Source organism: Muntiacus reevesi, chromosome 3, assembly GCF_963930625.1.
Source record: "Muntiacus reevesi chromosome 3, mMunRee1.1, whole genome shotgun sequence".
Classification (NCBI taxonomy): domain Eukaryota; kingdom Metazoa; phylum Chordata; class Mammalia; order Artiodactyla; family Cervidae; genus Muntiacus; species Muntiacus reevesi.
In genome coordinates, this window is record NC_089251.1 from 53,565,405 (window position 1) to 53,578,529 (window position 13,125).

A 13,125-nucleotide genomic window follows, 5' to 3' on the forward strand; every position below is an offset into this window, starting at 1 on the left:
AAGAGTCAGGCACGACTGAAATGACTTAGCATGCATGCAAATACCATGCAAGATCCAGGGTCTGTTTTGGTGAATATAGTGCAGAGACCAAGTAATATGGACTTGCTATGCCTGACACTAAGGACACTAAATTACCTTTCAGGTAATAAAGAACATAAGTATAAAGGACAGGGTGAAGTTTGAGGGGAACAACCCGCATTCCTAGTGTTTTAGGACACTCTTGGGAGGAGGTCAATGGGTGCGGCAGAGATGCAGGACGGTCGCTCTCTCGGAGAGCGGGGCCTTAACTGTCTACAAAAGCACTTGATTTTTCTAACCAGACAAAGCTGGATTAAAGCGAATGTCAGGCAGTCTCAAACCTCTTGAAGAGCAACAGAAAACACTGCTGGAGGGGGGAGGGGCAGTGAGCGTGAGCCGCTGGCAAGCAAAGGAACAAACAGACGTAACCACCTCCTCTGGCTGCACCGGCTTCCAGCCTAGACCTCAGGAGCCTGCAGGTCTAGGGCTGGCTCTCCACCAAACAGCGACGACGACGTAAATATTCTGACACAGTCATTGGCTCGACTGCTCGGCACAGCCCTGGACTCAGAATCTGAGCAGCAGTTGGCTGAGGGGTTGCCAGTGGCGACAGATCCTGCACAGGCGCAGTAAGCACGAGTGGAGGTCCGGTGGCTGCTAGGCAACGGGAAACAGTCTAGGCTTAAGAGACAACTTTCTACTCCCAGATCTGTCTTAGCTCTGTCTCAGGAGACCCTCTGTGGCGGCTGCTTCTCTAGTCTGACTTGGTGAGTCCTGAGGAATCGAGCTGTGGGGCTGAACTCCGACTTCTAGGCAAGAAACTCAGCATGACCTTTGGAGTATAGAAGGAAAGGCTCCGAGAGGCAGAGAAAGTCTCATTTTAATGATTCCTACTGCCTACCTACCAGTTTACAGGGCTGGAAACTGAGGAATTGAGATACCAAGAGACTTGTCCAAGATCTCTCACTGAGCGGTCAGATCTGGACCTGTTTCAATATGGTAGCCACTAGCCACACAGGGGGGCCTCTGCTGAATTAAAATGTGTCCTGAAGATGAAATAATTCAAAGAGATAGTAACAAAAAGTAAAACTATCACATTAACAAGTTTTATACTGATTATATGTTGAAATGATAATATTTTAGTTATATTAAATAAAAAACATTATTAAAATTAATTTATTTTTAGACTCGCAGACTTAGAGAAGGAACCCTATGTTTGCCAGGGGGAAGTATGGGGGAAAGGGGTAGTGAGGGAGAAGTTGGGATGAGATGTACACACTGCTATATTTAACGTGGATAACAACCAAGGACCTACTGTATAACACAGGGAACTCTGCTCAATGTTACGTATCAGCCTGGATGGGAGAGGAGTTTGGGTAAGAATGACAAATGCATGTATATGTATGACTGAGTCCTTTCATTGTCCACCTGAAACTATCACAACATTGCTTGTTAATTGGCTATACCCTAACACAAAATAAAATGTTTAAAAAATTTTTTATATTCCTTTTTGTTTTTAAATGTGGTTACTTAAAATTTTTTAATTACATAGGAAATTTGCATTGTATTTTGATTGGCCAGTGCTGATATAGACTAAAACTTGGACCAGCTGACACCTGGTTTAAGACCTTGTGTGTGTTAATACTGTTTTTAAGAAAAGTATTTCCATCCATGTGATGGGACTGGAGTGTGAGTGTTGGTGAAAGTACAAGACCATTACAAAACGCTCATAGTTCTAGTATTCTGGGACCTTGCTACTCAAAGTTTATGAATTAGAATCTGCTTTTTCACAAGTTTCTCAAGTGAGTCTCATGCTCATAAAATCCCATAAGCACTATTTTATGATTTAGCCATCAACTCTTCTTTTTCCCTTTACTTGGTTTACCTATAAGTATCTAGGCTAGATATCTCGGATTGCCTGTGTTAGAATTACCTTTCTTTTGAACACTACCGCCACCCTCAGAAATATTTTGCCCACTCATATGTGAGAAAGGGTCTCAGTATGATTTCATTTCTATTCATCCTTCCAAATCTGGTCTAGTGGGCTTCCCAGCTGGCACTAGTGGTAAAGAACCTGCCAGCTAATGCAGGAGAAATGTAAGAGATATGGGTTCATCCTTGGCTTGGGAAGATCCCCTGGAGGAGCACATGGGAACCCACGCCAGTGTTCTTGCCTGGAGAATCCCATAGACAGAGGAGCCTGGAGGGCTACAGTCCGTAAGGTTGCAAAGAGTTGGACATGACTGAAGCAACTTAGCATGCATGCAGATATGTGGTTCCCAAATCAGAGGCAGCAACAGCATCACCTCAGAAGTTATTAGAAATGCAAATTTCTGGGTCCCACCTAAGCGGTGGGTCTTCTAGAAGGCCAGGCATAGTTTTCATTACTCTAATTCAAATCCTTAGTTTGGGAAGAATGGGGTAGCTTTGATAGGTTTTCTTTGGGGATAAGCAAATGCAGCTCTGCTTGGTTCTTAAAACACCTCTGCTTAACCCTACTTCCCCCATTCTTTCGCTTTACTTTTCATTTTTCTTTTCTTGACCCTGACCTCTCCAGGGAGGAAGATGGCTTTTCGTCTCTCAGAGAATGAGTTGGACCTGAAAAGTATTGGAGAGCTGTCAGAAAACCCCATGCTTACAAGACTGAACAGTATAAGAACAAGGGGAAGACTGAGTTTTGTAACACCCACAGAAAATCAAGGTGATACACAATTCCTGACATTTGAACACACTACAAAAGCTCAGGAAAGGACGAGAAAACGACAACAGCCTATAAAACTGGAGCCTTTGGTAAGGTTGAAAACCAGCATTTTAGCTACTTTTGGCTACAGAGGAAGTTGCAGAGTTGCTTTGGGGGATGGCAATAATTTCTAGACTCTTAATTAACAAAGAAGGAATGAAAACTTGAAAGTTAGGACTTAAGAGCATGTAAACATAATTATTTATTTTAAAAAATGTTGCATTCTAAAAGTACTGTTTGAGGTGGTGGGATGCTGTGTTGAAAAAGTTCTGTAGCACATAAGTCCTCTCTAGCATTATGTGCAATACGGATACTTAATCATGTAGGTTGTAAGGCTATTTTAGGTGCTTGGGTACCATTTCATACTAGAAACTTCAGTAAGAGTAATATGTATAATTGTATAATTTTATTATTTTCAAGCAAATGCCTAGTGTCCTGAAAAATTTTGTGCATGTCTGAAAAATAATTTTAAGAATCCACATCTTTGTCAAAACTGAGGCTATAACTTCTCTTATTTTTGCTAGACTGATAGCTGAACGTGACATCACATTGTTGTTGTGGTTTGCATCTTATTAATGAAGTTAACAAATTATGTAAAAATATGTATTTTATGTAAAACATTACATAAAATTTTATGTAAAATTGAGCATGGAGAAAGGATAAATATCCGATTGTTGTTAATGACAGTTACCATAGAAAAGAGAGTCAGAGATTGGAGAATTCAAAGAAGGAAAAGTGTAAAAGAAGAGTGGGAGGCAGTATATATGTGGTAGACATTGAGTGTATTTTCATTCATTCAGTGGCGTGCATCTTACTTATTCCATGGATTCTGTTCATAACCATTTTCCACTTTAAAATTAAGTTGTTTGCTTTTTTCCTATCAGCTTTTGAGGTTTTTAAAACATATGCATATATATGTGTATGTTTAACTGTATATATATGTAATGGACATTGACCCTTACTCCATTGCTTCTCAAATTTAAGTATGAATTCATGCAAGAGATAGACATTCTTGAAGATCCATAGTGCTGATTTCATTATTTTTATTTTAATGTTACTTTATGTGAAAAAAGATTAACCTAGGAAACAAATCACTGCAGATGGTGACTGCAGCCATGAAATTAAAAGACGCTTGCTCCTTGGAAGAAAACCTATGACCAACCTAGTTCAGTTCAGTTCAGTCGCTCAGTCGTGTCCGACTCTTTGCGACCCCATCAATCGCAGCACGCCAGGCCTCCCTGTCCATCACCAACTCCCGGAGTTTACTCAAACTCATGCCCATCGAGTCAGTGATGCCATCCAACCATCTCATCCTGTGTTGTCCCCTTCTCCTCCTGCCCCCAATCCCTCCCAGCATCAGAGTCTTTTCCAAAGAGTCAGCTCTTCGTATGAGGTGGCCAAAGTACTGGAGTTTCAGCTTCAGCATCAGTCCTTCCAATGAAGACCCAGGACTGATCTCCTTTAGGATGGACTGGTTGGATCTTCTTGCAGTTCAAGGGACTCTCAAGAGTCTTCTCCAACACCACAGTTCAAAAGCATCAATTTTTCGGCACTCAGCTTTCTTCACAGTCCAACTCTCACATCCATACATGACCACTGGAAAAATCATAGCCTTGACCAGATGGGCCTTTGTTGGCAAAGTAATGTCTCTGCTTTTTAATATGCTATCTAGATTGGTCATAACTTTCCTTCCAAGCAGTAAGCGTCTTTTAATTTCATGGCTGCAGTCACCATCTGCAGTAATTTTGGAGCCCAAAAAAATAAAGTCTGACACTGTTTCCACTGTTTCCCCATCTATTTCCCATGAGGTGATGGGACCAGATGCCATGATCTTAGTTTTCTGATTGTTAAGCTTTAAGCCAACTTCTTCATTCTCCTCTTTCACTTTCATCAAGAGGCCTTTTAGTTCCTCTTCACTCTCTGACGTAAAGGTGGTGTCATCTGTATATCAGAGGTTATTGATATTTCTCCCGGCAATCTTGATTCCAGCTTGTGCTTCTTCCAACCCAGCGTTTCTCATGATGTACTCTGCATATAAGTTAAATAAGCAAGGTGACAATATACAGCCTTGACGTACTCCTTTTCCTATTTGGAACCAGTCTGTTGTTCCATGTCCAGTTCTAACTGTTGCTTCCTGACCTGCATACAGGTTTCTCAAAAGGCAGGTCAAGTGGTCTGGTGTTCCCATCTCTTTCAGAATTTTCCACAGTTTATTATGATCCACACAGTCGAAGGCTTTGGCATAGTCAATAAAGTAGAAATAGATGTTTTTCTGGAACTCTCTTGCTTTTTCAAGGATCCAGTGGATGTTGGCAATTTGATCTCTGGTTCCTCTGCCTTTTCTAAAACCAGCTTGAACATCTGAAAGTTCATGGTTCACGTATTGCTGAAGCCTGGCTTGGATAATTTTGAGCATTACTTTACTAGCATGTGAGATGAGTGCAATTGTGCAGTAGTTTGAGTATTCTTTGGCATTGCCTTTCTTAGGGATTGGAATGAAAACTGACCTTTTCCAGTCCTGTGACCACTGCTGAGTTTTCCAAATTTGCTGACATATTGAGTGCAGCACTTTCACAGCATCATCTTTCAGGATTTGATATAGCTCAACTGCAATTCCATCACATACACTAGCTTTGTTCGTAGTGATGCTTTCTAAGGCCCACTTGACTTCACATTCTAGAATGTCTGGCTCTAGGTGAGTGAACACACCATCATGATTATCTAGGTCATGAAGATCTTTTTTGTACAGTTCTTCTGTGTATTCTTGCCACCTCTTCTTAATATCTTCTGCTTCTGTTAGGTCCATACTATTTCTGTCCTTTATCGAACCCATCTTTGCCTGAAATGTTCCCTTGGTATCTTTAATTTTCTTGAAGAGAGCTCTAGTCTTTCCCATTTCGTTGTTTTCCTCTATTTCTTTGCATTGATCGCTGAGGAAGGCTTTCTTATCTCTCCTGGCTATTCTTTGGAACTCTGCATTCAAATGGGAATATCTTTCCTTTTCTCCTTTGCTTTTCGCTTCTCTTCATTTCACAGCTATCTGTAAGGCCTCCTCAGACAACCATTTTGCCTTTTTGCATTTCTTTTCCAGGAACAGCATATTAAAAAGCAGAGACATTACTTTGCTGACAAAGATCCGTCTAGCCAAAGCTATGATTTTTCCAGTAGTCATGTATAGATGTGAGAGTTGAACTACAAAGAAAGCTGAGGGTCAAAGAATTGAGGCTTTTGGACTGTGGTGTTGGAGAAGATTCTTGAGAGTCCTTTAAACAGCAAGGAGATCAAACAAGTCAATCCTAAGGGAAATCAGTCCTGAAGATGCATTGGAAGGACTGATGCTGAAGCTGAAATGCCAGTACTTTGGCCACCTGATGTGAAGAACTGACTCATTTGAAAAGACCCTGATGCTGGGAAAGATTGAAGGCAGGAGGAGAAGGGGACTACAGAGGAGGAGAAGAGGACAACAGAGGATGAGATGGTTGGATGACACCACTGACTATGGACATGAATTTGAGCAAGCTCCGGGAGTTGGTGATGGACAGGGAAGCCTGGCATGCTGCAGTCCATGGGGTAGCAAAGAGTCAGACACAAAGGAGTGACTGAATTAAACTGATGGAATTAATTGAAATATTTAATAAGAAAATTAGCAGCTTAAATACAAAGAAAACTATACAACCAATTGCAGTTCAGATTAACAAAAAATACAAAGTAAAAGATGCTGTTGTCTTTGAACTTCCATTTGCAAGGTGGGTAGGGTACTGTCTGTAGCTGCTCTCTTCTCCAGAGAGCAGTGTGCCTGCACTATGTGTAATGGGGAGTATCTGGGCCTCCCTACTATTTTTTCCCCATGAACTTTGTATGACTTTTAATATGACTTTCCCATGGACTTTTACACTTATTTTCTCTGATGGATTTACTTCACTTGGCAAAAGGGTGTAATGAACCTTTGATGATTAAAGTAAGCTCCATTTGTTATCAGTGTGATAAATTCATATATGTTGAATATTTATTCGATACTTGCTATTTTCCAGTCTCTGAGTCATGCTCTGGGGAAAAAGCAATGAACAAGGCAGACAAGATCCCAGTTGGCATTCTAATGATCCTAAGTAAATAAACTGAGCAATGTCATCTAATGATAGTTACTGTTAAGAAAATAATATTGGGAACCTAGTCAAGACAAACTGCAGGCTCTTTTAGGTTGGGTGATGTCACCTGAATGAATCCTAGAGGAGATGTCATCTGATTGAGTCCCAGACTTTATCACCTGCCAGACTGAATGGACAAGCCTTCAGAGATGCCAGTCCCCAATTTTGGAACCCCAAAATTCATTTCTTCCCTGGAACAAATTCCACTTGATCATAGTGTATGCTCCTTTTAAGGTATTGCTGAATTCTGTTTGCTAGTATTTTATTGATTTCTGCATCTATGTTTGTCAGGAGTATTGACCTGAAGTTTTCTTGTGGTATTATCTTTGTCCAGTTTGGTGGTTGATTTCCTTTAGGATTGATGTTCTTGCTGTCCAAGGGACTCTTAAAGTCTTCAACACCGTAATTCAAAAGCATCAATTCCTCAGTGCTCAGCCTTCTTTATAGTCCAGCTCTCACATCTGTTCATGACTACTACAAAATATAACAGAGAGATTAAAGATCTAAATAAATGAAGAATGATGCTGTGTGGTCTAGAAGAAATATTTTTAAGATGTCAATTCTCCCTAATTGACCTATAAATTCAGCACAATTCCAATCACAGTCCATGTAATATTTCTTTTTTCGTAGAAATTGGCAAGCTGACTCTAACATTCATAGAGAAATACAAAGGACTTAGAACAAGCAAAACAACATTGAAAAAGAAAAAATTTTTAATCTAACACTCTTGATTTCAATATTTATTATAAAACTACAATAATTAAGACATTATAGTATTGGTGTCAAGATAGACAAATAGACTGATAGAATACATTATGCATAGGTTGGCATGCTTTATATTACTCCATATATCTTACGTGTTGCTTTTTTTCCTTCATTTTTCTTTCTGTCTGCCATTCTGATTGGGTGATTCCCATTATTCTGTCTTCCAGATCACTTGCTCACTCTTCTTTGTTATTTAGTCTGCCATTTATTGCTTCTAGATTGGTTTTTATCTCACCACTTGAGCTGTCTGATTTTGATTGGTTCTCCTGTATACTTTCTAGTTCCTTGTTACAATGATCTGCATTTCCAAAAATCGTCTTTCTCAATTCCTTTAGCATTTTTATTATCTTCCTTTTGAACTTGGGGTCTAATAGTGTGGTGAAGTCTTTTTCATTATTTATTCTTTCATGAAATTTCTCTCGTTCTTTTAACTGAGAATGGGTCCTCTGCTTTTTCATTTCACTTAAACTTTCTCTGTCTCTGTGAATTTAGGAGAACCAGTTATCTAGTTGGTGTTTGAAGGAGTGTTCGTAGAAGGTGTGTAGACTGTGTGAGTCCAGTATTTTTGTGTAGTGGCTGGCTTTGGTCTGAATGCCAGCCACATCTATCCTGAGTGTGTTTGCTGTTATTCCTTGATAGTAGCTGTGACAGTAGATATTGTGGTCTTCAGAGCTAGTGCTGGATGTTCGGTGAGGTCTTTTCTTTTCTCCATGGCTGTCACTGCTCTACTGGGGAGACAGTCTGTTCTCTAGTTATTGGAGTAGAAACACTGAAGGTTGGGTTTAATCAGGATCCATTGCCCTTGAGTGTATGAAATAAAATTTGTATTTTATGGCTAAACAAGAAGAATTGAAACATTAATAATTCTCTGCCCTTTGTCCTTCTCTCTCCTTGCACCACGCTTTGTGTATCTGCAATGTGCATCAGCTAGATCTCTCCTAGAGGCAGGAATACCTGTTCAACCATAAAAAGCAACATCTCCCAGAATCAACAAGATAGCTCTTTAAATGAAAACATTCCTTCTTGATCTCATACATGGTCACATGACCCACCATGACAATACTCTTAGATCTGAATCATGTAAACTGCCAATAATATGTCATTTGATGTACATCTAATATACATCTCTGTCTCAGAAACACTTATATAACTGTGCCTTGACTTCTAACAAGTAGAAGAATTCTCAGAGCTTTCTGAGGTTCTCTGTCTGTGTTATAATCCTCAAATATGTCTTGAATAAAACTTTCCATATCTTCATTAACCAATTGATTCATTTTTCATCAACAAGTGAATGCCCTGCCCCACAGGAGGTGACTGTTAAAGCAAGTGAGGCCCATATGGTCACAGTGAACCTGTGGATGGCACGTGCAGGCAGCCATGGTTCCACCCAGAAGCAGCCCATGATCATGTCTCTTTGTGTGTTTGTCCCACATCTACTGTTGGTGTGGAGTGGGCTGGAGCTGGGGCCAGGGTGCTCGTGGCTGCAGGGATCTGAGTGGTTTTGCTGCCACCTGGGACCTGGGCTGCCTGTTTGCTGACCTGTCCCAGAACCATCCTCCCCAGATTCAGCTCCAAACTGCAGTGTAGAGTGGGCAGGGCCAGAGTTCTGCTGCCAGAAAACCTGTATATTCCTGCCTCTGGTCTTCCAGGGACTCAGGGCCTAGCTGCTGTGTGTTTCTGTGGCACCACTTAGTGTGCACGCTGACAAAGTCCATAAGGACCAGACCTTCCCCCGCCCTGTGTGTGCATGCAAAGGGATCCAAGGTTTGACCAAGATCACACGCTAGGCCTTCTAGGCTATCTCGCTACAGGTAGATGGAGTCCTCTCCCAAGGTGTGTCTGTCTAAGACTTGGCAGTTTGCCTTGGTGAGCCTGGTATGGTGTGTACTTGGAATTGGAAGTGTGGTATGGCAGCAGTGACTAGCAGTGGTCTCTGTCTGCCCTGAAAGTAAGTCAGCACACCTACACTCCTCCCAAGTCAAATTAGCCTTCTCCAGGCCATCTGCACTAGTGGACCTCCCGGCAGGCCAGGGGGTTTCCCAGGGTGAGGGTCTGACCTTGTGGAACTTCTCTCCTTTATGGATCCCTCCCAGGGATGCCAGTTCCATCCAGCAAGCCACTTCCATCCCCTCCTCTTTCTACCCCTTTACCTGGAGATCTTTCTTGCAGCTTTGGTTGTGTAGATCTTCTGCAAGTTTCCAGCTGGTTTTCTGTGAGACTCATTCCACCTGTAGATGGATTTTTGATGTGTTTTGGGGGAGGTGAGCTCCATGCCCTTGTACTCCACCATCTTGATTCCCCCCCCCAACATTTTGTTTTTAGAAGTCCTAAAGTGGAAACAACCACAATGTCCATCAAGAGATGAATGAATTTTGGTGTTTCCACACTATAGGATACTACTCAGCCTAAAAAATAAATGAATTATGGATGAAACAACATAGAGGAGTCTCAGCATAATTAATTATGCTGAAAGACGGTGGGCAAAAAAATGCATACTATTTTAGTGCATTTACATAAAAGCCTGGAAAATGCAAATTAACAAATAATGATGCAAAGCAGATCAGTATTTGCCTAGGAAGGAGTATTGCAAAGGAACCTGAGAAGGCTCATGTTTGAGTTCTGTTCATTATCTTTACTGTCTCATATATATAATTGGGTTGGCCAAAAACATCTTATGAAAAAACTAGACCATAAATATATATATATATGTATATACATATGACTTTGGTCACCTCATGCGAAGAGTTGACTTATTGGAAAAGACCCTGATGCTGGGAGGGATTGGGGGCAGGAGGAGATGGGGACGGCAGAGGATGAGATGGCTGGATGGCATCACCGACTCGATAGACATGAGTTTGAGTAAACTCCGGGAGTTGGTGATGGACAAGGAGGCGTGGTGTGCTGCAATTCATGAGGTCGCAAAGAGTCAGACACGACTGAGCGACTGAACTGAACTGAACTGGATATGACTTTCAAATTATGTCAACACATCGGTTTGGACACTTTAAATATGTACAGCTTGTGTGTGTGTGTGTGTGTGTGTGTGTGTGTGTGTGTGTTACTTGCTCGGTTGTGTCCGACTCTTTGCAACCCCATGGGCTGTAGCCTGCCAGGCTGCTCTGTCCATTGAACTCTCCAGGCATGAATACTGGAGTGGGTTGCCATTTCCTTCTCCAAAGTACAGCTTAATGTATGCCTATTATATCTCAAGAAAGCTGTTACAATAATTTAAACTGTTAAAAAAAAATTCACATTTCCCTGATTATCTTATAATAATTTTGTTTGCAAAGTCCTTGTTAAAATTTAGATCAAAAGAAGATCTATGCACTAACTGGTTGATATTTTTCTTCTAACTGATTGATATTTCTCTTAAGTCTCTTGATTTATAAGTTCTCCATCAGCTCTTTTATTTTTTCCTGGGAAAAATTTTTAATTGGTAAAATTTGGTTATTTGTCTATCTAGTCCCACAGCCTAGTTTTGTTGATTGCATCCCCACCATGGTAGCTAACCTATTTCTCTGGTTCTTATATTTCCTATATGTTGGTATTTAGGTCTAGAGTCTTGAGTTTGATTTTCTGGGACTGAATACTTCCATACCAAGTGCAGTGTTCTTTGATTAAACTGACATATAGAATCTGGTTGTCTCTCTTTTTTTTCTTCCGGTTTTACTGAGATATAATAGACATAAAGTATTGTATAAGCTAGACATCAAGAGCATAGTGATTTGGCTTTCATACATCATGAGATGTTTACCATGATAAGTTTAGTGAACAGTCATCATTTCATATAGATACAAAATTTAAGAAAAAAATTTTCCTTATAATGAGAACTCTTAGGACTCTTTTAACAACTTTCATATGTATTACATCTATCATCTTGCACATTACATCCATAGTATTTATTTATCTTATAACTGGAATTTTGTTGTATTTTATATACAATTTTTAAAAGTTACACTCCATTTACAGTTATTAAAAAATATTGGCTCTATTTTCCATTTTGTAAAATATATTCTTATAGTCTATCTTATACCCAATAGGTTATACCTCCCACTCCGCAACCTCTGTGTTGCCCCTTCAGCTCCACTGATAACTACTAGTTCTCTATATCTATGAGGTTGCTTCTTTTTTGTTATATTCACTAGTTTGTTGTATTTTTGGATTCCACGTGTAAGTGATATCATGCAGTATTTGTCTTTCTGTCTGACTTAATTCACTTATCATAATACCCTCCAAGTTCATCCATGTTGCTGCAAATGGCAAAATTCTATTCTTTTCAATGGCTGAATAATACTCCATGGGGTGTGTGTTTGTGTGTGTGTGTGTGTGTGTGTGTATTGATGGGTTCTTAGGTTGCTTCCATATCTTGGCTATTGTAAATAAAGCCTCAGTGAACTTAGGGTGCATATATCTTTTTGAATTACTATTTTAATTTTCTTCAGATAAATACCCAGGAGTGGAATTGATGGGTCATCAGTTCAGTTCAGTTCAGTCACTCAGTTGTGTCCAACTCTTTGCGACCCCATGAACCGCAGCACACCAGACCTCCCTGTCCATCACCAACTCCCAGAGTGCAGTCAAACCCATGTCCATCAAGTCGGTGATGCCATCCAACCACCTCATCCTCTGTCATCCCCCTCTCCTCCTGCCCTCAATCTTTCCCAGCATCAGGGTCTTTTCAAATAAGTCAGCTCTTCAGGTGGCCAAAGTATTTGAGTTTCAGCTTCAACATCAGTCCTTTCAATGAACACCCAGGACTGATCTTCTTTAGGATGGACTGGTTGGATCTCCTGGCAGTCCAAGGGACTCTCAAGAATCTTCTCCAACACCACACTTCAAAAACATAAATTTTTCAGCACTCAGCTTTCTTTATAGTCCAACTCTCACATCCATACATGACCACTGGAAAAACCATAGCCTTGACTAGACAGACCTGTGTTAGCAAAGTAATGTCTCTGCTTTTTAGTATGCTGTCTCGGTTGGTCATAGCTTTCCTTCCAAGGAGTAAACGTCTTTTAATTTCCTGGCTGCAATCACCATCTGCAGTGATTTTGGAGCCCAGAAAAATAAAGTCAGCCACTGTTTCCACTGTATCCCCATCTATTTGCCATGAAGTGATGGAACCGGATGCCATGATTTTAGTTTTCTGAATGTTGAGCTTTAAGCCAACTTTTTCACTCTCTGCTGGGTCATGTGGTAGTTCTTTTTTGAATTTCTTTTAAGAATCTCCATACTATTTTCCATAGAGGCTGCACCGGTTTACATTCCCACCAGCAGTTTTCCCCTTTCTCTACATCTCAGCAACACTTGTTATTTGTTGTCTCTTTGACAACAGTCATTCTGACAGGTGTGAGGTGATATCTCACTGTGGTTTTGATTTTCACTGTCCTAATAATTAATGATACTGAGCATCTATTCATGAGTCTGTGGGTCATCTGTATTTCCTCTTTGGAAGTA

General features: G+C 40.5%; 1 protein-coding gene across 1 annotated transcript in view; it reads left to right on the forward strand.

The window, feature by feature from the left end:
* Positions 1 to 669: 669 nt before the first annotated feature.
* DNAH6 (dynein axonemal heavy chain 6) overlaps positions 670 to 13,125 on the forward strand; it is a 266,242-nt gene continuing 253,786 nt past the window's right edge. Inside the window, exons 1-2 of the mRNA XM_065927280.1 lie at positions 670 to 785; positions 2,576 to 2,808. Coding sequence (XP_065783352.1) covers positions 2,584 to 2,808 — 225 coding nt within the window. The 5' untranslated portion in view covers positions 670 to 785; positions 2,576 to 2,583. The remainder of the gene's footprint in view (positions 786 to 2,575; positions 2,809 to 13,125) is intronic.